This window comes from Tachysurus fulvidraco, chromosome 12 (genome assembly GCF_022655615.1).
Source record: "Tachysurus fulvidraco isolate hzauxx_2018 chromosome 12, HZAU_PFXX_2.0, whole genome shotgun sequence".
NCBI classification, from domain to species: domain Eukaryota; kingdom Metazoa; phylum Chordata; class Actinopteri; order Siluriformes; family Bagridae; genus Tachysurus; species Tachysurus fulvidraco.
This window is the reverse complement of record NC_062529.1, coordinates 10,819,012-10,846,968: the sequence shown is the minus strand read 5'-3', so window position 1 is coordinate 10,846,968 and position 27,957 is coordinate 10,819,012. Positions and strand designations below refer to the sequence as shown.

Genomic DNA, 27,957 nt, shown 5'->3' with positions numbered 1-27,957 from the left:
GGCGGGGTTTATTTTAAAATGACGTAACTATGGCAGGTTACTCAAGTGCCCTTAGCTCAATAGCACCCTCTGTTATCCTCTGCTATGTCTCACAGCTGAGTAAAATGAAGCACACCATGAAAAACTTTACCTCAGGTGTGCTAGGTCAGAGTTGTCCACACACCTTGTAAAATAAATAACTCAAACCTACACCCTCAGAAAAAAGAGTAATAAATTGGGGCCTGGGTTCAGTTGATTGGGGTGAAACATTAGCATCAGGTAATGTTAAAAAAAAAAAAAAAATTATTACCTTTATACATGGTGTATACTTTTATACCTTTAGATTTATGTCAAGTCTTTTTTTGAAGGTACACAATCTCCACATTTCCTCGCAATAATAAATCTAAAATATAAATATTAAAGTTATGCAAGATAAGCCAGCAACAATAAAATTATAATTTTAGTACTCTGAATGCAATGAAAGCAAAAAGTATCAGTGAATTAAACCATTATTGAGATTCTGTACTGCATTATTACATTAACTGTGTCTGAGTCTATTAATTACATTGCTTAATTTTGCAAGTTTTCATAGCTCTTCATAACTAGACTTTTATTAAATTAATTTTCAGTTACCATGTAACAGGAAGGAAGTAAAAGTAGAAAAGTTAGATCACTGAATGATAAAGAAATAGTTTAAACAATATATCTTCTAGTGCTCTAATGTCTGAAGGGTATATTTTGAACGACAGGCTTTGCTGTGCTTTTCCCCAAGAATTAAAAACAAAGATCCAGACTGTGTAGAAACTAAACTAGCCAGATGATGTATGGGAGATACTTTGCTGAAGGTTTAGATTACACTAAGGTATTAGTTACAAGCACTGTGAATCTTCTGCTTTTTCACACCCTCATCAACTCAGAAAAGATCTCTTAATTTAGCTGATTAGTTGGATCCAGTGTATTAGGGCAAGAAAAATACTACTACATTAAGAGCTACTGCTGGAAATACACGTGTAAAAACAGACATTTAAAACAATTCAGATTTGATTATGTATTATTTATGCATAAACATATAACTTTTTACCTTTTCCCCAACAAATTACTAAACACCAGTCTTTACTGTCTTCTTGTACATGGCTTCAGCTTCATCTCCTTCTACTGTATGTTATATTCAAATTGGTGGGGCACATTCTTTCCATATACATTCTGAAATTGAATGATTGCTTTGAATATCACTTTCCCAACATCATATTCTCATGTCTTTACAAAACATGGTATTAATGTGATAATTAAAACAAGAGACATGAGGCATGCTTTTTATAGCCACTATAAATTTTGATTAGTCAGTAAAGAGCCAGTGACCACTGTGCAATGTAATAACATAGCACCATATTAAAGAAACACAAACATTCATGCATTAGAAAAAAATAATATTATGCATATTAGAAGTTTTGGACAATTCTTGGTACACTTGCCATCATGTGTTGTTAAGCAAGTTACCATCTTAGAATATTGCAGAAAGTTACTCCTTATACCATGGGGGAATGAAACCTGAAGATGAACATTAAAAATGATTGTTGACCACTGTGCCTCCTGCACTTGTATTAATTCTATACAGTAGTGTACAGTGTATAATCTAAAGCTCCTGAGTAAACCTCTGTATGGCTAATTGGCAATTACAACAAACTGTAACATCCAAATGTATAGTGTAAATTGTACATTGTACAAGTTCCAACACAAAGAGCACAGTATCACATTTTGCAACCATTTTGAGAAGTATGGCAAATCGAGAAAATGCTTTAATATGTGATTATAAATATACTATATAATATTAAGAAAGCATGCCCTAAAGAAGAACAAGTAATTAAAAAAGAAGCTTTGGTTGAGTGTGAAAACAGCATTCCTGTGCTTTTGTCTGAATGTGAATCCTGTAGGATTTTTTTTTTTTTTTGGGGGGGGGGGGGGAGTAAAAGAACAAACAAGTGGACAGTAGCAACAGTTCACTGGCATACATACAGGCACGAGTGTAATTTTTAATAATAAAATAATGAAAATTAACATAATGTAAAAAAAAGAAAGAAAGAAAACAAATATCCATATAGCATGTTAATATAAATCAGTTCATTTCTTCACAAACCCACTGTCCTCTTGCTTGCTTTCTCTGAGGTCCTGACATAGAAGGGTCCCTCTCACTTCTTTCTGGTAAATAAAGGAAACCTCTTCTCCTTTTCCTTCTTGGCAGAAGGAACTTCTGAGACAGCGGAGGATGAAGGAGGGGGAAAGGTCTGGGCTCGAGGCTCTGAAGGACCTGCTACTGACTCCTCTGTCTCATACTTTGCTGCCTTCTCGATGGCATTAATCCAGATCTTTAGTTCCTCCTGTGGAAGTAATGTCAACAAGAAAATTATAAATATTTAGACAAGAGCAACTTTTAAACTGAAAGCACTATGCTTCCACCAAACGCATGCCAAACACATTTTTTTGTCACATACATAACACAATATTTTGGATTTATTATAGAGTGGATATGCGCTATTTAAACAATTCATAATCTGTGCCAAATTAAAGGAACATGAAAGCTACAGGGTCACAACAAGCCTACCAATCACATTCAATTTGCTTTGACACACAGTGTTCATGCTTCTAGTACTGGATATTCCTTCAGCTGATACGTTGATTACGGTGGTGGTGATGGTGGTGGAAACAACATTCTCTTATGGTTATATGATATCAAGGAACATTTAGCAATGCTAATAATATAATACAGAAGATTATTCTATATACCATTTTGACACTGTTTATTGTTACTTTAGCAGTGAGAAAACAAAACAAATCAAATACCACATGAACCAAAAGCGTAAATTTACCTCTGATTCCGATGCAGCAAATGGTTTAATATCCTAAAGGTTGCCAGAATGTTTAGAGAATGTTATCTGTACCACCATATGTTACCACAAGGTTACTTTAATGTTATGTGGATATTAGGTAAACCCACACAAGTATGAAATGAATAGCATTGTGGAGAGGTTGTACCATGTGTCGCATCTGGTGAAAATTGACTTTAGTGTTAAATGTGCATTTTGGGAAAGTACTGACCTCATCTCTACACTGGAACATGTATTCAGTTCCATCTCCAAGCCTAGAACATGCAGAAAACAATGGAAGACTGGTTCATATTTCATTCCAGATGGCTAAATAAAGAATCTGTCCCAAGACACTGAAGTCATTTCAGCTATAGTAACTGATGCACAAAGCTAGAAACAATCAAGTTGAAAAGGTTAAATGTTTTTAAATTGGAAAAAGGCATTTCTATTTAGCCTGATGCTAAATTGCAAAATGTTAAGAAGAAAAATAGGAAAGTGTATCGTGAATCATAATATTAATCCTAAACTCTTGGCAAAAATTATAAATGTCCTGCCATTAATATTTCAATCTGTTGGTATGTAGCCTTCAATACATTGTGTGACTTATTTGGCAGAAATGTAATAGATATATGAAAAAAAATTTCAATCTGAAGAGAACTGAAATATGTGGATGGAGGGACCAAATGTTACAACTGATATGATTCAAAAGGTAAGATAGATGAAGTTACATACAGTTAAAAAGACACTGCATGACTATCACGGAAATGAAATACTGACATTGGAACTAATAGCATGTTGTTTCCTTTCGATATTTGTGACTAATTACTATTTCTCCTTGTTTGTATTTTAAAATTCTGCTTTGTCTTCCAAGTCTGACATCTAAACCATGCCACAAAACACTCTAAAAGTGCTACTAAATAATCCCTTACTTGGGTTTGATAATGAACGATGCATTTTGCTAAGCTTACCGCAGTTTAAACACATGCTTCTTCTTCTTGTAATTGGTCAGAATCTCACAAACAACATTGAGGAGTGACAGCGGTTCTTCTCCATGGTATGTAACACTATGACCAAAACTCTTTGCATCTTTGTAGGCTGAAAGCTGACCAGGTTTTAAAACAAAGTAGATGCTGTTCCATGACCTGTGACAAGAAAATAGAAATAAAAGGTATTTAATTTAGTAGGATTTTGACTTCTTTGTATAAGAGTAAAGTTTAAATCAAAGACAAGATCAGCTGAGGACAGTATACTATAAGTATGTTACCTATTGGGTGCTTTTTTATTAGGTCCCTCCATCTCATGTTTACGTGTGAGTGTTCCCTGCAGCAGGACTGGCTGATGAATAGGCATGATGGGGAGAGTGGCAGCCTGCTCTGGCTCCTTGGTATCCTGGGTGGATGTAGAAGGCTCCAGTTCCATAGAGCCACTTTCCTGAATATCTGAAACGATGGGCACCGCTGAATCCCCTGCAGTGCTATCTCCACGGCCTGAGCTGGGCTCGACTGCTGCCATGCCAGACTAAACACAAACACAGATATATAAAAACAAATGTTTAATAAATAGCCATTAAAATGTACGGTGGTCTAGAATAATAATGGAGACGGAGTAGCAAACTTTACTGACAAGAGACTGCTCTTCAATTGTGTCCAAATGCGAGGACTCTTCAGCAAAGCCTGTGTCGTCCCTCCTAAATGCCAAAGGTACAAAGTTAATGAAATGAATCACTGTTCACAAATGATGTGATCTGATCTGAGTTCACTCTTTATTACCTGCTATCCTTTTCTTCTTCCTGTCTGTACTGCTGCATTTCTTGCTGCTGCTTTCTGATTTCAAACAGTTCAAGCTAGAATTGAAAAAAAAAGAGAAAAAGTTATTAAATGCAAACTTCCTCTTATATATACAGTACATACCCAAAGCTCTAATGTCCTTACTGTTGTAAGGCGCTCCAGTGCAGAAAATCGCTCCTCCCAAGTGGCCGTGGATTTCTCAAAGGCCTCATGCCTCTTTAGCAGTTTCTCTACATCATCCACAGATTGACCCAAGTCCTTACTGGCCACATACGGCTCCTGAGCTATTAACCAGGCTTCTGCTACAGATGCATCCCGGGCAAACTGGCAAACCTCTAACACTAGGGGGAGGCATTGACAACAGTTTACAGGCTTATATAAAGTATACACAAAGGATAACTAGAGGAATGTGCATGGATTGTTAAAAGTAATTAATGAGGCATGCGTGAATAATTCAAGAGCACATACACAGTCTAAGCCAGTCCCATCTGTCATCCCATTTAAGCATCATCTGCTTCCTCTTCTCAATTAGCTGCATCAACTTCTCTTTGATCTACAGAAGAAAATAACATGTAGCATAACAAATCAATCATCCTACAGACCCTAATATGATAGCTCAAATACTGTTGTATCTGATTACCTCATCTGAATCCCTGTGCTTCTGTTCTAGCAGAGCCTTCCCTAACTCCACACAGTCATTAAACTTTGGTCCACGAGTCTCAATCTCTGCACGGATCCCTTGGTGATACTTCATTAACAACTCCACTGATGACACATCTCTAGAGTTGTGCACAGGCCACACACACATTTAGACACATTTTCACAATTCTTAAAATGACTTTAATTCTCTGTGGTGCAAATCTAAGCACACCTGGGTTTCTCCTGAGTTTCAATTTGCTGGATGATGCTTTCCATCCAGGCCATTAGGTCCCTAACCATGGTGAAGAAGCGGAACTTGTTTGCTGTCTCCTCCAGTTGTTTCCGCCTGCCTGCACATGCAGCCAGAAGACCCTTCCAGGCATCTACCACCTCTTTCTCTGTTGCTTTGATTGCATTTGCTTGAACTCCAGCATACTGGGCATGCAAACGTACTGCAGTGTCCTGAAACTGTTGTACCTATATAGGGGAAGTAAGGTAAGATAAGGTGTAACTGTACTATCAATTTATACAATACAACAAAATATACATTTTGGCAAATCTCTTACTTTGAATAAGTTAAAAAATTAAGAATCAAGAATTAATATAAACGAAAAAAAAGAAGAAAAAAAAAGATCAGACATAGTAAAATGCCTTGATTGTTGGAATGTATACTGAGATGTATACAGTATATTGTACATAGTTATAAAGGGATATATTGCAACCTCTACAAGCAAGAAGGCACATTCAGAGGCAGCGTCTGGGTGCTCAAAGACAATATATTTAACAAATATATTGTTTAATGAACATTTAATGATGATAAGGCATGCAAGTCTTATTTAACATCTGCATAGTGATCCACCTGCTTTCCAAGGGAGCTGATATCTCTCTCAAATGCAGCATGCATGCGATGGAAAGACTCTGCCTTGCTGAAATCCTCTCCTAAATCTTCTGGAAGCTCATTATGTTTTTCCTCGATCTGGACTACTAACTCCTTGCCATCACAAAAGTACCTGTGCAGAAGGAGAGATTATAACCTTTTCTTCTCTACCAGTTAGTAAATTGCATTTATATACATAGTGTATATATACAGTATAAATTGCACATGAAAATATACAAATTTTGTTGAAGACTCATCATATGTAAAATATTACATATCAAACTGATTCTATTTAATCCACAACAACTTACTTATACAGATCATAAGAAGAAGTCAGGAGCTGTGTACGGGTGTCAATGAGCTCCAAAAGATCTGCCCAGCTCTCGTTAATGCTGTCCTTCCATTCTGCCAGTGTGGATGATTCGCTATGACCGGCCTCGATCAGCTCATCAATTGTGTGATTCACAGTGTCCACCCGCTCCTGTCCTACAGTCCCCGTCTCCCTGGCAAACTCCCTGAACTTATCCCTTAGCATCTAAGTGTCATTTAAGCAGTCACATGGAATAATTATTAGAATAGCAAATGCAGCATTATACATTCATACCTTGTTAAATGGTGACTGTTTAGGTTGTGACATAAATACATCCAGAATTCATTCCATATTCTACCATTAAGTGTCTTGAATTACTATACAGCATGTGTGAATCTGTGCATGTTCTGTGGTACCGTAACATGGTCCAGGTCCTGTCCCATCTCCTGTGATGAAGCCACCAAATCACGCTCCGCAATCCACTGCTCCAGATCTTCCACCTCTCGGCTCAAGAGGAAGTGATGGTAAGTGTGATCGAGATTTCTCCTACGGTCCTCAGCCAGTTCCTTCAGCCCTGCATATTGTTTGTCCACCTGACCCTGCCTCCTGATGATGGCCTCCCTGCACAAGAAGATATGAATTTCTGTGACACGCCTCTTGTCAGAGATTGTTTAAAAACTGCACTGTAAACCCAGCATACCCTTCAGGATGGTCCTCAGCAAACATCTTCTGAGCGCGGTCAGCAAGCTTCTGGATAGAATCTGCATAGTCATCAACAACCTGCTTCAGAACCAAGTGCCGCTTTAGCAAAATCAAACCACTCTGTTCATCCTGGAAAGAATAGGGTTTAGAAGTTACAAAAGAAGACAAAGCTGATGTTTCAAATAAATGTAACAAATAGTAAACTGAAGGGTAAGGTTGAAAAAATTTTTTTGATTTGACTCCAAAGTACTCCACATCATTTGCCAATACTTCCTGAACAGCTCTACCTTGGCTTTATCGTCAGCAATCATGTAAAGCTCCTGTTCACCAATCCATGCTTCTGCTTCATCTGCATCATTGTAGTACTGCTGGGCATCATTAGAGGTATTGAGTCGAACTCTGCGTTTTGCCATTTCATCCTGTAGCTGTGCCCACACCTCCTCCAACCTCTTCATTTCCTCAGACATATGCTCTGCCACTGGACTCTCTTCTGCAGCTGCCATCATTCGCCGACCCCGCTGTAATACCTCATCCACACGTGGCTGGTGACCATCAATCTCCTTCTGGAGAGTCTGTGTTTGGATAAAATTTGATTCATACAAATAATGATGAGAAGTAAAGCAAATAAACAATTGTGACATTGCCTCAGGTCAGATTAAAACATGCACTGATTACCTGATTCTTTTTCAGGAGAAGCTGGACTGTCTGTAGATTGTTCCCATGATCCTGTGACATGGCCAATGGCAACCTCTCTTCAAGCCAGAGCTAAAATGTCAATGAAACAAAAGATTAACTGAATGTTACTTAGATCTCATGTGAATCATTCCTTGTGTAAATGAAACTCACTATCTCATCTGCCACATCTCTGTAGAATTGGTGCACGGCTTTAGCTGCCTCAAGTTTTCCTTTGCGCTGAGCCAGAGGTGTAAGGAGTTGCTGAAAGTTCCTCTGGAGGGCTTGCAGCTCAACTTCCAGCTCAGGCTGCTCTTCAGTTAGTGCAGTATGCTGCTGCACAGCTTCCTGTAGCTCTTCCAACTCACGTGCTCGGCCTCGAACCTGATTCTCAGTTATCTGCAGAAGTACAGGTAAAACTGTTTATCGAGCTTTCAAGCATTTGTCTAAGTTAACCAGACCGATTCGTGTATAAACAGAATCAACCTTTAAGCTCATTATACAGAAATGGGTATGTTTCTGGGTTGATGCTGAGCTCAGGTTATTGTTTGTGTGAAAAAGTTCTCCCTGTGTCTGCATGAGTTCCCAGAAACATACCAGTGGATGGATTGGCTATGCTAAAATTGCGTGTGTGAATGTGTGCATGGTCACTGAAATGGACTACCCTCCCATTCAGTGTGTGATCTATCACTGTGAACAGTGAACCAAGGATATGATCCGCCGTGTCCTGAACAGGATAATAAGGTTACTAAAGTTGAATAACTGAATAAATAAATGAATAAACATAAATATTTATTGGCTTTACTATTTTAATAACATTTGTGAGATTTGTCACCTGGTTTCAAAAATCACCAACACAGATGCAAATTAATCTGTCAACTGCACCGTGTTTTACAGCGTTATTAAGCCGAGCATCTGGACAGATAATTTGTCATAAAAATCAATCTTTTATTAGCTACACTATGAGATTGCCTTTTTTGCAAACCATAACACTCACACACCCACATTCCAGGATGACAGCTGTTTGGTGCAATTGCTGGGTCCACAGGGCCAAATCTGTGTGTGAGTTGCTCGACAAGCATAATAGAACACTCTAACACATTTAACACAGCCTGCAAAATCATCAGACTTTGATCCTATAGAAACCTTTGGAGATTTTTTTAGAACAGCAGGTGAAACACCAAAACAGGCACGTGTTATTTTTTTTACTTGGTTACACACACTCTCTGGCCTTAACAGTGTAAATGCTGATAAGTAATAATGCCTGTCAGTGTTGCCCACTTTTCCACTCACTGCATATGCAATTCAGCATAGTGTTTTATATTTTGGTGTTTCAGCTGTTCTATATAATGAAAAAAGATTTTTCAGTTCATTTTCATATTTAAAAGAGTAATGAAGTCTTTGGTTTTTATTTGCAAAGATATTATATATTTAAAAATGCTCCATTCCTTTCTTACAGAATGTGCCGTATGTGTGTTAAGCCCTTTTATAATTTTAATCACAAGCTATCATTTTCTAGTGTATTTATAATAAACTGGTGGCCCTGCATGATGACAAAAAGTCATGCTATAATATAATTTCACATTACATTGTTATTGTCATTTTGTAATACAGTGGAAACCACAACCTATATTTACCAGAGATATTTCTTTTTCACGTCTTATTTTTATTTTAAAATACATTCACATTAATGCATTTCAATTCAATGTTATTTTTAAAGCAGCTTTACAGGTATATAATCTATAAATTCTAAATATAAATAATAAAAAACCAAGAGCGTAATTTCTGAATTCATTTTCTCTTGCAGTTGCCAAATGGTTTAAAGAGAAGTGTTTGATATTACATGAATATTTACCTGATGCTTCTTGAGAAGGATGTTGGCACTAGTGAGATCATTCACCTCCTTATCAATATCACCCTGGAGCTGCTGCTGCTGCAGATTTCCCAACCAATTGTTCAAATCATCCAAGCTCTGTTCAAACAGTTCAGAGCGGTTTGCATCAAACAGAAGCCGGGCCTTTTCCTGTGTGGTGTTTTCCAGCTCGTTCCACAGTTCGTGAAGTTTAGCCAGACGTTCTGTCACAATGGGTTCAAACTCTGGATTGGAGGCGATCAACTCGTTACCTTCCTGAAGAGGTGTAAAAAGGCAAGAAGTTACATTTAGAATTTTTGTAGATTTACAGGGATTTTCAGTGTGTTTGGTAGGTAAGTGAAACATATTTTATAGTGAGCTCAGGCATTTACAAACCTTGTTAATTTTGGTGAGCCAATCTTTATTTGAATCCAGTTCTGCCATGAAGGCCTGGTGCTTCTGCCATTTGGTGTGAAGGTTGTGAGCCTCATCATATGACGTGTCCTGAGCAGTCAGCATTTTCTCATTTATCCAAAGAGTAAGCTGATGAATGAGGCAGAAATAGGAAAGAATGAGGACTAAAGTAAAGTGACTGAGAAATGATTGAATACTTTAAAAAGATATCTAGATTTATTCAACTTGAATAAAAAAATTTATTACATCTTGAGTGTTCTGAAGAAAATGTTGCAGGGCTCTGTTGTCTCTGAGTATCCCAGACACCTCTTTGGCTTTCTCTTGATTCTTTGCATATCTGCAGGAACATACAAACATACATTAGGTGCACAGTGCATATTAACACTCAACTCACTGTGAGAAAGTCTCACTATCTCCAGAACAAAGCTCTGCTCTTACAGATGAGCACTTTTACTATGAGATCAATACCCATCAGGACAGGCGCCCAGCTTTCACTACAACAGACGACCTCCACTTCTGGGAAAAATATAGACTTCCTCTCCAATGACTAATGCTCTTGTCTCAATGCTGACCCAAGAACGGTGGGATTACACAGCATGTTTTAGTAATATGTCTAACACTAGCTGTTAGAGAAAGTACCATGGAGTCTTTTAAAGTAGTTTAGTTGTCTTATCCTGCTCTGTCACACCTAAATAAGCCCATACAATGCTTAACACCTTAACTGTTAAATAAAGTGTTTTAAAATGGAAAAGAAAACACAAATGAGGATGTCTCCAAATGTCTTAATGTTAGTAAATTTAAAACAGAAAATATAATATGAGTATTTATCACACCCAGTATTCAATTTTTCTGACCTGTCTTGGATTGAGTTTATTTTATCCTTTACTTTTGGTCCGTAAAGGTTTCCACTGTCTACCAGTCTTTGACCTCCTTCTAAGGTATTTAATATTTTGTCCTCATTAGCATCCATAGTGGTGACAAAGTCCTCATGTTTCTTCAAAGCCTTCTCTGCTCCATCAAGTGTGTCAAGCAATTCGAGGTGAGCCAGAACATACTCCTGGTAAAAGTAAATATAAATGTACACAGGATTTTGTATTTGGAGTATGGGTGTAACTGTGTTAGAATCTGGAGAAAGATTGACAGTATTCTTACCTGGTTGTTTAAGATGGTTTCAGCTTGCTTTGCATCTCTTGAGAACTGTTGGAAACCCATGCCTTGGTCCAAGAAGTTCTTTCGGCTGTCCCACATTTTCTGCAGCTCATCCCAACCCTTATCTAAGCCCTTCAGCCTCTGATCCAGCTGTTGGTACTGGGCATCATGCTCTTGGTCTCGAGTAACGGCTGCTCCAGTGTCTCTAATGCTGTGATAGTCCTCCTCGTGCCTATCCATATCTTCTTTTAGTGCATCATGTAGACTTAGGAGATTCTCTGCCTCTGGAAAACTTGTAGGCATCTCCTCAGATGCGATGGCCTTCTGTGTCTTGAAAAGCCAGGACTCAAAGTCATCCAGGTTCTGCAGGAAATTTTGCAACTTGCTTACTTCACCGAGAGAATCCTCTCTATCCTTCAGCGTTTGTTTCAACGTCTCCCAAGCTTTGTTTAGCTCTGCTTTTCTGGCTAATATGTCTTTGGCATTCTCAGGATGGTCCTTGACAAGTTGTTGTACTTCACCATGCAGGAAGTTTAGCTTATCCTGAATAGCAGCCAGGTCTCTTTCAATGCCATAAAGTTTCCTTTGGATAGTCATGACAGCAGCCAGGTCATTTCCAAGCTCCTGTGTAGACTCAATGACTCGTGTCTTGTCTTTGATCCATGCTACAGTTTCATCACACTCAAGCCCATAGTTGTGAAGACTAAGTGCAGAATCGACATTGTGCTTCTTATATTCTACCATAGCCTTAAAATCTTCCCACCTGTAAAGGTAGTACAAGAGGTATTAGTGATGTGATCGCTAATGATATTAAACTGGGAAACTACATTGGGCATGCATGGCTTGAAAATCAATACCTAGTGAAAAGACCTTACCTCTTATTGAGATGAGTCTGACAGTCCTTCACCTCTTTGAATCGTGGGTGTCTGCTATCCTCTAGCTGCTTTGCTGCTTTGTTGATGCCATCCACCCGTGCCTGCATGTTGCCCATTTCTTGAGCAAGGATGCTCAACCTGGCAACAGAGGAAATTATTCTTTAAGCAACTTGCCCTACTGAAAATGTTTACCTAAGTGTCACTATGTAGCTCCTTGAAAATGAAATTTGCAATGGAATGGCATGCATGTCAGTAATGTCCATATGTTCTTAAAATAAGATGCAATAAATACCAATCCACCATGACATACTTGACACATACCAACCAGGGTGATTTTGGAACATGCACATACCTATTCTGAACGACCTCCAGGTCTTCCAACTTCTCTGGTGTTTCTAACCCAACCAACCAGGTCTCTTTCTGACCCATCCAGAGCTCACAGGCATCTGTTTCACTAAAAATGGTGTACAGGGCCATAGTGTCCTCTAACTTCTTTTGTCGTAGATCTGAGAGAGTCAAGAGCTCCATGTAAAGATCCCTAATGTCCTTCAGACGTCTTTGAATGTCGGGCGTGTTCTTTAGCTCATTTGGGAGTGAATTAGCCTGTTTGGTCAGAGCATCAATAGTGGCCCCATTCTTAACTGCCTCGTCATTCAGAACATGGTGCCTCTTGAGCAATCTCTGTGTGGTGTACTCCTCATGCCCGATATCTTCAGTGCTCATCTGCCGTATGGCATCTACCAGCCATGCCTTAAGGTCATCAGCATCACCCTGGAACTGAAAGAAACGCTGGGTGTCTTGGAGGTTCTGTTTGCGAAATGCAGCCAGCTCCTCCAGTTGCTGCCATTGCCTTTGTACTTCATCCATTCGCTGCAGCACCTTAGGGGCACCAAAATGCTTGGCTTTCACCATCTTTTCACCTTCGCCCATCGCCTGCTTCAGGTGATCACGCCGAGCATCTAGCTCATCTTCAAAAGCACTGTGTTTACTCTGCAGCACCAGCACACTGGTGAGGTCCTTGCCATAGTCGAGAGAGGAGAATATGTGTTCCTTCTCACGGATCCAGCTCTCCAGTTCAGCTATCTCCCAGAAGAAGTTCCAGAGAAGACGAGACTGCTCCAAACGGGCCTTGCGTTGTGCCGCAAGGGCACACAGCTCCTGATAACATAGGTCTAAGTGCTGTACTCTGTCTCGAATCACTTGGGGGTCACATGGTTTGTAGCCTGGTTGAGGAGGCAGAGAGCAGAAATGAGCAAAAATCAGAGCTGAAACTGCATACTGTATACTGTATATATACACTGTACTTAATTTTTATTAACCTTTAATTTAACCTTTAGTTACAAGTTTACAATTTTGGTGTTAATTGTACTTGATAATAGCCCGATAGCATGCTAATAGCAGGAGAAGTGTAAGAAAAAGTGCTACTAACTGTCTCCATTGGCAAATTTGAGAGCAGCTGCATTAGCTGAGCTCACTCTCTCTGCTTGCACAGCAATATCTGCCTCAATTAAAGCATGCTTCTGCAGAAGGTCCTCCACCTCTAACAAGTGCTTCCCAAAGTCAGGGTACTGGAGACGAGTCTGAATAAAAAGTCACAGTTAAGTCACAATCAATATATATACAAAGAAACTAACACAAATAACATGAACATTTGAATTTGAATTTAAAATTAAGAACGAAATGATGTATTTTCATTGGCAATTTTAAAGCTTTAACTACTGTCTCATTTCACAACACTAATCAAATCTTCTTCTACCTTCATCTCATCCATCCAGTTAATGATGTAAAGCATTTCTTGGAAGATTCTTTGCAAGGTAAGGTTTTTCTCCAGACGACCCTTGCGAGCGCTCAGAAGCTCCTGGAGGTAGTCCCAGAGCCTCAGGATGTTGTCTTTCCTCACATCTATCCGTTTAGCATCATGGTACCGCTCTGCCTCCAGCTCTTTAGACAAAGCCACCAGGGCTTGCACACGTTCCTCATATGCAGCAATGTCTGTCTCGATGGCATCATGCTTTTTCTTTGCTGCCTCCACTGCTGGTAGATCATATCCAAAATTGTCCTACAATGTAAAGGTGCATTGAAGTATATTGCTTGAATGTGGATTGCTGCATTATCTAAAATTATCTCATAACCTTATTTGTTCCAAAGCATATAGGCAATCTGAAGTACCTGTGCCACCAGTTTCTGGTTCTCCAGCAACCAGGTTTCTCTCATAGCAGCCTTTCTGTCAAAGCGGCGAGCCATTTGTTCGAGCTTTTCCTGCCTGATGAGCTCATCTCTAAGCACCCGCTCTCGCTCATGTTCAGCTCGTTCCAATCGCTCCCATGCCTGGGTTAAGTGATTATTGTTTGAAGATGTGTTTAATATGAATCATTTTATAATATAGTTATTATCTGTAAACTATATATACTTTAAACTGATAGAATATAAGAAAAGCCAAGCAGTGGTGGATCTAAAAATTCAAAAGAGGTGCCTCACCCTGTTGATATCTGCCACCAGTGCACCTTCTTTAGGGGTGTAAACCTTTTGATTGTTGGCTCTCATCCTGCTCTGGATAGTGAAGAGCAATACCTCCAGGTTCCCCTTTTCCTGAAATCTTTATGGATAATTCAATACATGATTCTATGTCAAATTAAACATGAAAATAATAAATCAGGTCTATTTTTGCTTTTACTTTGGAGGCTTTTCCACAGTACGGTAGGAGTTGAAGGCTTGTAATTGTTGCTGGACTCCATTCAGAGAGTTTGCAAGTTTGCGGTTGTTCAGAAAAATGATAGTTTGTTCAATCCAAGTTAACAGATCTGAGGAGAGTGTCTCATACATCTTAATCATCTTCTCTGTTTCAATGGCATGATCCAGCACCTGAAGAACAACATGTCTTTTCAGCACAGGCTTGACTTGTATAAATTACACAAACTCACACAGAGCTAAGCAAACACACTCTGACCTTCCCAACTCGCTTGCCTTCAACTGCCAGAGCTTTCATCTTTGAGAAGTAGTGGTAGAAAGCAACAACATAAGTGATGATGGACTTCTCGTCTGGGTTCTCCGTAAACACATCTGCAAATGACAGAACACAGAGAGATGTAAGGTCTCTTTCAAACATAAGAAGCTTCTTTACATTTGGAGTGTTTGGTGTGAAGATTTTTTTGCCTTCTGGATCCAGAAGTTTGGTGACACCAAGGTTTCTCTCAGCCACGTTGAAAGCTTGCTGAAGATTATGAGTTGGATTGGATCTCTGCAGGTTGCCATAGTCTACTAGATCTGGCCTAAAGAAATGAAAGATTTGCAAAATTTGAGAAATTTAAATGCATCACAGTTTGCTTGTTTTTTTCTTTTCAAACTTTGTTCAGTTTGTTTGTCTTTCTTTTTCTTTTCACCTGTGTTTGTGTATAAGGGCATTAAAAGCTAAGCCATCCTTCCAGCTTGTGGTGAAGTTGGTGATATTTACATTTGGATACCTAAAAATACAATACAAAAGAGCACCAGGTTAACGTCTGTATATATATATATATATATCTTTGATATAGGATATATGATATCCAGCACTGATAAAATTTACCCAGCGGTCTTCATTTGACACCAAAGCAGCAAGGCATCTTTAGCAGAGCGAGTCTCCTGCTTACCCGTCTTGTCTGTTTTTTCTACCTCTACTACAATGTCCTGAATCTGTACAACGGGAAAAAAGGTGGATATCAGATGGGTGTAAGCTGGTTACTAGAATAATATTTTGCAAAATGTTTCACATAACTTCACTTATATCACTTAAATGCTCTCTGACAGTCTGAAGAATCCACACAGTAAAGAAAAATCCAAAACAAAGAAAAAGTGGACAGCTATTTCCTTTCCTCGGCTTACATTCTCTCTGGTCTACATTTAATCCCATGTAGAGGGATAAAATTATGCAGCAGATCATATTGTTTGAACTGGCTGAGCTAAAAATATGCTGGCTGCCAAATGTAGTGATTAAAAATAAATAAATAAACATTTTATTCATCAGTAAAAATACAAAATTTGTGTTTCTGTGTTAGTAAAAAGCAAGGATAAATAAAAACATGATGTCTTGGCTAACTATATAAGTGGAGGAAAGTTTGAATTGGTTGTTTCTTGCTTTTATTTACGTAACATGTTACTCATTCTCAGAACTTTAATCTGATACCTGGAGAATTTATCTCACCTGGAAGCGAAGAATGATTGTCCAAATGAGCCCCAGGATAAGACGGTGATTCCCATCTACAATATCATGTGAGCCCATGTTCTCCAAATGAACCCTCTGCTCCCTGAGAAACTGCAGGGCCTTGTCTACATTCTCCAAACAGTGAATCCTCATGCGACCTTTAGTAGGTCTGGGCTAGAAAATATAGAAACAGTCTAAAGGATGCTGAAATATAACTGTGTATTTGTACAGTTTGAAGATTATCATCTTCATAACATCTGGATCAGCACATACTCACCAGCCTTTCACCTGACAGAACCTCGAGTAGTTTGATGAGCATTCTTCCATCCCGCAGGTCTAGATAGAGGTCTGAGATACGGCAGCTGACTCGAGCCAGGATGGAGTTCACCCATTTTGTGAAGGTCTTCTTTTGCACTGCTTCTCGCTCATCTGGTGAGCAGAGTGAGAAGAAAAAATTAAGCTTACGAAGCTAGAGTAAAAGTGCTTACTTGTTTTTTCCTCCTTGTCCATATGTTCATTTTTCAAATAACTTTAGGACCTTAACAATACACACAGATACTATGTGCTGAGAAATATGGATTAGAGATAAACAGAAATGTGCATGCAGGTGTAGGTTTGACTTTGCTTGTGACACATAGATTTGTATTTGGATTGTGAAATAAGTGGACAAGGGGCTTCCCAAACTGTAACGCTGATAAAATGCTAACCAAAAGGAAAACACAATACCCAAAAATGATATAGTGGCTTGGAAAGCTCATAAATACTTTCAGTGACAAATGAAGTATTTGCAGTATTTCAAACGATTTATATATTTGTTCCATGTTTCTCCTAGTGTTTCCAAATATGATCTTAAAATTCTCCTGCATCATTAATAAGATAGATAGAGAGAGAGGAGGGAGAGAGAGAGAGAGAGAGAGAGAGAGAGAGAGAGAGAGAGAGAGAGAGAGAGAAGAGAGAGAGAGAGATTGAGAGAGCGAGAGAGAGAGAGAGAAAGAGATAGAGAGAGATGGAGAGAGAAGAGAGAGAGATTGAGAGAGAGAGAGAGAGAGAGAAAGAGATAGAGAGAGATGGAGAGAGAAGAGAGAGAGATTGAGAGAGAGAGAGAGAGATTGAGAGAGAGAGAGAGAGAGAGAGAGAGAGAGAGAGAGAGAGAGAGAGAGAGAGAGAGAGAGAGAGAGAGAGAGAGAGAATGCACCTAATGGTACTGCAGAAAAATAGCATTTGGATGGAAAACATTAGAACATAAGAACCTATGCTTTTAAGCGTATACTTCCTCAGTCCCATGAGACTCCAGCCTACCCACTTTTACTCCATAACTACAGAGAAAGAGAGCAGGAGCAGAATTCAACCCACATGTCACTCTTCCATCAGAAAAAAAGAAAAACAAACCAACACCAAAAAAAGAAAATAAGAAAATGAAAGTTTTGAATAAATAGTTTTAGTGAATCAGAAAGGGATCCTGAGCACCATACTGTAAACCACGACAAAACAATACTCTGATGGCTGAAGCCAGGAAAAGTCCTGACAATTGATACTAACTTAATGTAGCTACACAGTTGTCTGTGCAAAAAACATTTTTCCTTCTATAAACTGGGATTTTAGACCTCTATTTGCTGTTTCCTCCAGAATAAAAAAGTCAATATCATTCAAAGTGCTAGAATGTAGTTTTAATGTGCAGTCTCCAAGCAAACATGGCGTCTGTACCTTTTTTTTTTATCATCCCACATCTGTTGCCATGTGTATTATTCTGGCTGGTTAGATTCTAGCATGGTGGAAGAGAAACTCTGCTAAACACTGCTTTCTCTCAGGTGGCCTCAAGTCAGCATCAGAGGGAGGTTAAATGTTGCTCAGCTTCTCATCGCTTGGACTCAAATCTCCTCTCCAGCTCCAGCGACAGGCCAATGAATTATTTATACTGATGGATTTTCCTTGTAGCAAGCAAGCCTGTGTTTTGCACAAGAGTCAGCGTTTGCTGTAAAGCCATTCAGAAAATTTACTGGTGCCCATCACTAAATGCTAACTTGTAGTTAACTGAGTGAAATGGAATTAGGTCCAACAGGGTGATTGCAGGTCACAGTATAGTTGACATTTCAAAATAATAATCAGTGAAAGGAGAGAGATGGAATAGAGAAGTAGAAAAAAAAAACAGACAATTGAAACACAATCTGCTTTAATAATAAGCTCAAAAAGGAAACTGTCTCTGGCATGAATAGCTCATCAGAATAAAGTAAAAAAAAAAAAACCCCAAATAAACAAATTCATTTCAGGATTAAAAAAGGTACACTCATACTAGCTACTAGCTAATTATTGTTAGTTAAAAGTCAGCATAACTGGATTCAGTTCTTTTAGAGATTTTTTAATAAACATTTTTTATCAACACTCTTTTCAGACACATAGATTAATGCTAAGAAATATGCTTTATGTGCTCTTCGGCAGCACGAGTACAAGAAGTACAATACAGTGACGTGACATACGGCTAAGTATGGTGACCCATACTCAGAATTGCATTTGTTCTCTGCATTTAACCCATCCAAAGTGCACACACACAGCAGTGAACACACACACACCAGGAACACACACCCGGAGCAGTGGGCAGCCATTTATGCTGCGGCGCCCAGGGAGCAGTTGGAGGGGATTCGGTGCCTTGCTCAAGGGCACCTCAGTCGTGGCCAGCCCGAGACTCAAACCCACAACCTTCGGGTTACGAGTCAGACTCTCTAACCATTAGGCCACAACTGCCCCCAATGACTTGTTTATATGCAGTAAGCATAAGGGGGAAGTAACAAATGACTATTTAGTTCCTGGAGTTGATTTAAATTCATAACGAATTTTAACTGCAACATATCTGACAGTAAGAATTAGTCCTATTCACTATCACTGTAATCTGCTGTTATGTAATTGTATTTATCAAGCCAAAAAATTTTATTGTGACAGTTAGCTATTAGCACTCAGCTAGTTTGTACATTAGAGTTATCATAGTACTGTAGATAACATATTAGATATTACATGATAGATATTCAGGAATAAAGCTGCTGCTTAAAATAGAGCTGATATTTTCACACTGTCTTTGGGTTCCTTGAAGAACTGAGGTAAAGAATATAATTAGCTAAATTAACACAGTACTAAAAGATGTGTCTGTTTTGAAGCTGACATCCTTTTCTTTTGTTTACTCCTACTTTAATACTTTAATTAGATTTCAAATTTATACTTTTCTACTTTAACATGAGTCAAGAACTGTAGAATAGCCAAGGGGCTGTACTTCAACATTTATGAGACTGAATATATTTATTCAGATGAGTATTTGTATTTTCACTTCAGTAAATAATCTGTCAATTCCTGTTTGATGATATTATATGTCATATTATTGTGTTAAATTCAGTGCAAAAATGTACCATATAAAATACACAAATGACTCGTCAATAAATTTCTACAAGCTGTGGTAAGCTCACAGCATTAGAATGGCAAATTAAATGGCAAAAAAAAAGCAGCAGTGGTGTGAGTAATAAATTGTATGGTCAGGAAAGGTACTGGACTTGTCAGAGTATTTTCTGGATTTTTATTAAAACAATGTATGAATACATTGTTTTCTAAAGCACCATCACTACACCAGGATGCTTTTCTACTTCCACTAAATTAAATATTTAATGTAAATGCAGTAATGTAAACAAGCACTTACCAAGCCTACCGATACTTTCTGCCCTCCACAAAAACCACCACAACCAAACTCACCTAACCAACAAATGTTAAAAGGCACAGAAAGAGGCTGGAGATGGCAGGGGATGGCACCCTTCTTCTCAGGGAGGCAGAGAGCAGAGGATGCAGCCAAAGGAGAACTTTACCTTGAAGCTGTCTGAACCTCCCGTCTAAGATGGAGTTGAAACAGATGTTTGAGGTGCTGTGACTTAGCCAGCGGGTTCGTTTCATACTCTGCGAAGACGATGACAAGGACGAAGAAGGTTTTTGTGGTGGAGAGGGTCTGGATAGTCTTGAAGTATATGAAGATGAGGAAGAAGTAGACAAAGAGGAGGAAGAAGCAGAGACCGTTAAGGTGGCTTGTGTTGGTGGAATGCCCCGTATACTGCTTTTCCTCTCAGGCAAATTCTTGGGTTCATGCTTGGTGTGTCCGTTAGTCCTGGGTGCTGCCTTGTTCTCGCTACACTGAACTCTGGACACAGGTGGCGTGCTCCGGCTTCTGGTTATTTGAGTGCTGACTCGAATGGGGAGTTCTTTTCCTGTGGAGTAGGCACTGGACCGGATTGATGTGACCTCTCTGCTGGTCTTTAGGCTGAGCTTTACCTCTGGCAACTGGCTCTGGCTCACAGGCATGGTGCGACACATACAAGGGCTGCTCATCATCAGCTAGCATTGCACACACCTCTGCAAGCCATCCTTTCAGATGCAAAGTCTATCGCTTCCTGTCTTCTGTCTTCAAATCCTCCTCCTCCTCCTCTCCCATTCTCCCTCCCTCCCTATCTCCCTCCCTGTTTTTTTACTCTCAGCTAGTGCAAGGAGCAGCTTCTCCAGCAGCCAACTCATGCATATAGTTTATACTTGCTCAGTTCCTCCTTTGCACAAACACATGATGTCATCATATGGGAAGTATTTAGTGACGAAGTATTCATTAATGCAAGATTCTCAAAACAAATAAACAGACAGGAAGTGTATATTTGCAGGAACTATGTCTGAGATCACAAGTGATGAAAACAGAATGGAAGCATACAGGAAGCAATAACTGATCCCAAACATATATATTTACAGTATTTTTTATAGATATTTACAACTGTTATGTAAACTTACATATAAAATGTACAATAGTCATTTTGTTAGCTTGTTATGAAAGCTGGTAGATCACAAGCACTAAAGAACAATCCCCTCACTCTCAGTCTGTCTGCTTGCTCTTTGACGGGAAACTCTAATTGCATTAAATAAAGATCAGTGCACATGCTGAACATATGACACCAGCTCGCAACTGCAGCAGCATGTCTGCACCTTAAAGACACAGGCTTGAGAGGCCTCACAACAACACAAAACAGCTAAGCTACACTATTCTACATGTACATCCGAGAATAACAGCCCTGTTAAGATGTCTCAAGATCTGAGAATAAATCCCACAAATTCAAAGACATTTAAATCGAATAGATCAATATTTTTGTGCACATGCAAAGGCATAGTTTTGCATTAAGAGTGAGGGGTAAAGATTCACCTAGATTTCCTCTGATAATAAGAAAAATATATTTTTAAAAAAAAAATCAGAAAATAATGCTCAAACTTAGTGTTCATGTACACAGAGGCCCGGGGGGGGGGGGGGGGGGGGGTTTAAGAAGGTTTTAAGGACAAATTTGAATAATTAGAATATTTAAAATAATTTAAATTGTTTATAAAATAATTACAATTAAAAGTTTAAATAATTTAAATAATGAGTCCCATTCAGGCTTCAACTCCACCAAGACCCAAACCCGGGATGAAGCAGTTTGTGAAGATGTATGTAATAATATATGACAAAAATATGACTTTTTAACCTGTATATTAATTATGAATATTTTGAAAATATTTTGGGAATACCTAAAAGAACTGTATGATCTAACTATAAGTTTAATTACTTTTAATTACTATAATAATTAAAATTATTCCTCCTGTCCTGAATCTGTGTGTGTATGTTGGAGTGTGTATGAGTGTGTGGACTGGGAGACTAGTGCTCTGCCCTTGCACAGGCTATTTTAAGGCTCCTGGTTCAGAGCGGCAATGCCACAGGTGTTGCAGCAATGGCATGTTCTCATTGCTTCGAGCCTTGGACATGGACAAGCAGGGCAGCTGTCCAGCTTCATCACACTAAACAACGCTGGGCATTTAAGAGCGATCTGAGATAGCTGGCTGGAGAGGTGAAGGGGGAGGAAACAAGAATTTGGAGAATGGGTTTGGTTGCTGGGGTTCCGGCTGGTCTTAAACTTAGCCTTTCTGGATGTGGAGGTCATATCATAGGTCATGTCATATAATATTAAGATCATATCATAGAAACATCACCTGCAAGAGCTTTGATGCGTGAACGCTCAAAAAGCCGAGCTGTGCTGTTGTCATTGTCCAGGTCCTCATCAGACAGCTCGAAGCGTGTGTTGATGCGGCTGTACTGCTGTGTGATATCAGCATTGTCATAGTCCGTAGTGGAGGTCATAGCTGCTGGAGGCGGGGCGGGAGAGCCAGGAAACCTCAGAGCAAAGTGGAGTGGGGATAATAGTTGATCTGTAAAGACAGAAGAAACCGATTAATTTTTCTGCCAACCTGCGTCAAACTTTATGCTTAAACTCCAGAAACATGTTCTTCATTCTAAAGATTATTGTGCATGGTCTAATCTTGATTTGCTACCATTAAACTCATGTTTATTGGAAGAATATACAAACTATTTATTATTTAAGACACCATCATCATTAAACATTCACATTTGGAAAAAGGCCAGCAGTTTCAGAGTACGTGAATGTACCTCTGTGGCGTGATGGCTGAAAGTATGTGGCTGAGATAGCTCTATCTGCCAGTGGCATGCTGCTTTTTCCTACTCTTATCATCCAACACAGGGGCTGGGCAACCCCTCCAAGTGAAATAACACAGAATTCAACTACCATCTTCACCACATACTACGTGCTATTATGAGTTAATTTTCATGAATGCTTATTTCATGATTCAGCCATGTGTAAAAGCTTTGATTCAGCATTTTTTTTTAACAAAGTTACTTCAAATTATAGACTCTTTGAGCCACATATAGTACAAAGACATCACATTTACAAATGGATGAATTTCACCATATCATAAAACAACTTGTCAAACCAAGTGGTATTTATTTAAAAAGAAAAACAAAGCAAACCCTTTCCCAAAAATAGACTATTTCAAATTAAAACTAACAAATAAAGTGTTTAAATTTCTAAAAAAGTATTTGGACAACAAAACGTATTCAGTTAATGTGGTTACACTGTTAGGGGCATCTGTATGAAATTAAAGGTAAATAACTACTCAAAAAAGTAACTGCAAAAATGGCTAAGTGGAAAATAAAAGGTCTATGATTATTTCTTTGTACAAAAAAAGAATGGATCAGAAAAAATGTTCAAATGAACAGAAGACACCAGAAAGACCTCCAGGATACCACGGGTAGGATACTTCTGATCAAAATCAAGAAAAGGGGGAGAAGAAACAAAATAAAAGATTGCTACAAACATCAGTCTTTGTCTGTGAGATTTATCAGATACAGCCAGAGAACAAAATATTCAAAACTAGAACAATTTATCATCCTCAAGAATAAAAAAGCAAGGATAACATTCACAAAAGCTCATGCAGAAGAAGACAGCAGCTCCTGGAGAACCTATTTTAAGATTTATTGGAGATACTGTAGACATGTCTATTGATTCTGCACTACAATTCTTTACACAGTGTCACTGCGCATCCTTAAACACACACACTGACACTTTCTTTGTGATTTTCATTATGATCATTGTACATTTTTAAACCTGCCAACCTTGAATAAATTTTCATACAGAAATCTCATACCGTAAATAACTTGGAGAGTTGTGTACATCTATATTCACTCTTCCTTACTTTAAAAAAAAATTTGCGAGTTTATTGTACAGTCTTTGACTGATCTTATGTTTAAGTCTTAGTTCTCCCTGTTGCTCTTGTGTATGTGACACCATATTTCCCCTTGGGGATTAATAAAGCACTCTACTCTCAGGTGAAATGTCAAAGTCTAGGGCTGCTTTTCCTAGAGTGATGTTGGTGAGCTTGTGTTCATTGGTGGCATCAAGAACTGTACAGAAGTGTACAGAGAAATTATCAAATCAGCGAACAAATTTTTTAAGATAATGATGCAACGCATACCAGCCATCTTTTAAAAGAATACTGCAAAAGAGACAATGTAAGTTCCTTACAGTTACAGTTGCCTCCCAGAGCCCTATAAGATCTATAAGATGAGTCAAAGATGTAATTAGCAGATTGTTGATGCTCACAATTTTGTGGGCTGAAACTTCCACCACAAGTGTTACAGAAACTGGTTGATTCAATAATCAGACATTTGTCAAGATTTTATGAGGATGGAAAACTAAACACAGAAACACTAACTGTGTTCATCGCTGTAATCGTTAATCAAACCGCTATTCAGAGTCTAACTTTGAACAGTATATCTATTATTTATATATTTTAAACATAAAAAAAAATTACATATCCTATTGGCTAACTTAAAAAACTACAGGGTTTCCTAAAAGTCTCCTTACACAGGGAAGTTAATTTAATTTACTTGGTTTAATTTTTTTTTCATACAGATTTTAAGACAGAAATTTAGGCATATTACAATCATACAGATAATATTTTATAAATAATGTTTAATTTTGCTAAAGAGTGTTCTATGTATAGATACTTCTGGGGCATGCTGCACTTTATAAAGGCTGCACCCTTATTTTATAAATCATAATCATATGAGCATTAGAAAACACGGCAAAGTTATCTCTTCGACTGATGATATCCCTGCTGTATCATGAAATAATTATCATGTAGCTATCGTATAATAGATGAATTGAAGAAGTAAGTGGAATAACAGGGTCAGAGAAGAGGCTCTGGTGGAGGAGGAGTGCTTTTGTCATTCTGTTCTCTGTATCAGGAGGTTGCAGAGAGGATGTTATCAGAGAATGACGTGCCCTCCCTCAGCGGGAATCCACTTATCACAGCTTACAGGGTTTACTCCTGCTCCATCAGCCTGCTCTCGTCAACTGTACTTACATTTCTGCTCTAACATACGGCATGTGACATAGCTCCTGCTATCTGGATAGGACACAGTCTAATGAACTCAAATAAAAATGTCAAAGAAACTAAATATATATATTTAGTTAGTAGTTCAACAAATTAAACATGTGTGAGGAGCAGGCTGATATTTCTATCTTGCCAAGTGAGCTGTTGTACAGTAGCTATGAGACAGGACAGTGTAGTGGAATATTTCTGACGTGCATGATGATGAAGTAGCGAAACTAGAGACAGGCGTGGTTTGGATGCCCTCGTGTGCTGTGGTATGAAGAACTACAAACTGCCAATGTGTGCTCTGTTTCTGATGCCACGCAGATAATGTTGGTCAAAGTTATTTCCATGAAGTTAGTAATGAAAACATTCATCCAGGAAGCTTGTTTACTAAACAGTGCTGTAATAGCCACTACAGTAAGTCACAATCAGAAATGATATCAAGTACATGGCAGATAAAACAAATCAAACATACATGATTTTATTTCAAATTTATCCCTAATGTTTCCATGACTGGGTCAGGAGCTACATGTGTTTTTATTAATTTCACCATAGTTAGTTAAAGAATGATATTATAGTAGTTTTGCTATGAATAAATGAGTGATTCTGAGAAGTCAAGGGGGTTAACAGTGCACAGTGTGTGTTGTAACAACAACTGAAAGCTACAGTAGTAGAACTGAAATGGAACCAATCGATGTTGGACTATTACTGGAATATCACAAAACAGCAGTCACTAGGTTGTTAATGTAATTCGCTGTAGATTTAAACTTCTACTGTAACACTACCTTATAAGGTTAGGACTAGAGCTGAACAAATATCATTGTTATTGCAAAGCTTAGTGATAAAACAGGGCTGTTTTTACTTTCACTGATATTGTGAAGCCACACTGTTTATTTAATAGACAGAGAATGTGTGTGTGTGTGTGTGTGTGTGTGTGTGTGTGTGTGTGTGTGTGTGTGTGTGTGTGTGTGTGTGTGTGTGTGTGTGTGTGTGTGAGTGAGAGAGTGAGAGAGCTAAGAGCATGTTATTTTTGCCCTGATGCTGTTACACTGTACACTTTCCTACTAGAAAATACTGTATACACTAAAGTGGAGACAAAAAAACATTAAATGGACAAATGAAACTTTTGTCAGACAACAAGTAACAACTATGAGCATAGTGAGGAAAAAGTTTTTACACTTCAACTTCAGCTCCTGGCCTTTAGTGCACATTTTACAGCTTTCAGCTTCTCCAACATTCAGACTGTTAGTGATTATGAAGGTGCAACAATACATATCATTAACATATAATAAAGTTATTATAAATAGTAAATAGTGGGGTAAAAAAAAAAGCATAAAATAATTATAGCCACTTCAACGCACTTCAACACACCATATGAATATCTACTTTATACAAAATTTCACAATTTAGTATATATAGTATAATTTTGTATAAAGTAGATATTCATTCTTTTAAAAAAGAAAGAAACGAGGAATTTTAATTAATATAATGTAATATAATAATAATAATAATAATAATAATAATAATAATAATAATAATAATACAATTACATGATATGAATTAAAATGTATCATATTTTATTTAGTAATAAAAATATAACTTACCAATAGAGAATTTGCGATATTAATGGTCACTTTTCTCTTGAGTGTGCAGTTGCATTAATGTGTTAGTTGTGTGTTATAATCCGAGGTGAGGCGCTGAGGCCGGGGACAGCGGCATGGGGACTGAGTGCAGCTCCGCGCTCGCGCTCCGCCCTAACGGTTAAAAATAAAGCGGCTCGCAGCGCACAGCGCAGGACGCACATTCCTGCTGAGCCCCAGTGCCTTTAAATGGCACATGCACTGAGAATGGAGCTGCTCACTGCCACCCATACAGCGTCCCGCCTTTACAGACACACTGCATGCTCACAGTCACCTGAACCAGGAATGTCTGGAGCACGAGCCCTGTGCTAATGACACAATCATATATCATTCCAATATTTTAATTAGTTGATCATATAATATTCATTTCTTATTCCTGTGTTTTCTTATTCCTTAGTGTTCGCTTTCCCTGCTATAATATTCAGTAGTCACTGGCAGTCTTTCACACCTGAGGTTTTTATACAATAATTAAAGTATTTCATCATTATATTATTGTATTTCAGTTTACTTTTGGTATAAACTTTACATTGCAGGTTGTGTCAATTATCTTAGTTTTAAGCAATATTTCCAGACTTTATTGTTTCAGCATGAACCATGAACACCAACTAAAGGTCAGAAACATGCAGATATATGAAATTGGGTGTTTTGTTCATTATTTCTTTTGCTTTTTTGTTTGCATTTTGTAATTAGAATTTGAAATCACACACACGCACGCACGCACTCACACACACGCACGCACGCGCTCTCTCTCTCTCTCTCTCTCTCTCTCTCTCACACACACACACACACACACAAATATCCTTCCTGGCAGTTTTAACTACAGCTGTATCATGTATCAGATAGTAAACATTAAATGGCAGTAGTAATTGTTTTATAAGATATACAGTACCTTTATTCGTCCCACATTGGGGAAATTTCTCTGTTACAGCAGCAAAATATCTAAAAAGAATAGGGACCTAATATAATATACAGTATATACAACACAAAATGTATAAAAAGAGTAGTGGTTACACTGAAGACATATTGCACACAGGTTATATTGCACATTTTTCAAAATTTCTGATATTGTACATGTTTAAAATACTTTATCGTATTATTATTGCAGTTAAACAGTAATAACAGTGTGTATTATGGTGACTGGTTCACTGGGAGCAGCTTCGATTGTAAAGTCTAATAGCAGCAGTGAGAAAAGAGCGTCTGTACTTAGGATGTAACAGTCTGTCACTGAAGGAGCTACTCAGAGATTAAATCGTTTCATAC

General features: G+C 38.3%; 1 protein-coding gene across 2 annotated transcripts; it reads right to left on the bottom strand.

Moving 5' to 3' along the window:
- Positions 1-1,012: 1,012 nt before the first annotated feature.
- sptb (spectrin, beta, erythrocytic) lies at positions 1,013-26,896 on the bottom strand. 2 transcript variants are annotated; one of them, XM_027172530.2, is made up of 37 exons: positions 26,662-26,896; positions 22,316-22,531; positions 16,572-16,723; positions 16,295-16,468; positions 15,680-15,786; positions 15,498-15,578; positions 15,271-15,386; positions 15,065-15,177; positions 14,792-14,979; positions 14,596-14,713; positions 14,287-14,445; positions 13,874-14,176; positions 13,547-13,697; positions 12,470-13,340; positions 12,118-12,255; positions 11,246-12,005; positions 10,948-11,150; positions 10,340-10,430; positions 10,076-10,222; positions 9,683-9,955; positions 8,002-8,226; positions 7,831-7,920; positions 7,443-7,727; positions 7,154-7,284; positions 6,870-7,074; positions 6,455-6,678; positions 6,126-6,276; positions 5,499-5,743; positions 5,268-5,406; positions 5,096-5,180; positions 4,772-4,968; positions 4,610-4,683; positions 4,464-4,527; positions 4,105-4,358; positions 3,809-3,982; positions 3,073-3,115; positions 1,013-2,354 (listed from the first exon to the last, which is right to left on the bottom strand). In XM_027172530.2, the coding sequence occupies exons 2-37, from the start codon at positions 22,461-22,463 to the stop codon at positions 2,166-2,168; spliced, it is 7,068 nt and encodes a 2,355-aa protein (XP_027028331.2). In that variant the 5' UTR covers positions 22,464-22,531; positions 26,662-26,896; the 3' UTR covers positions 1,013-2,165. The 2 variants fall into 2 exon arrangements, with proteins under 2 accessions (XP_027028331.2, XP_047677587.1); XM_047821631.1 differs by lacking the exons at positions 22,316-22,531; positions 26,662-26,896 and adding an exon at positions 20,134-20,662.
- Between the last annotated feature and the right edge of the window lie 1,061 nt (positions 26,897-27,957).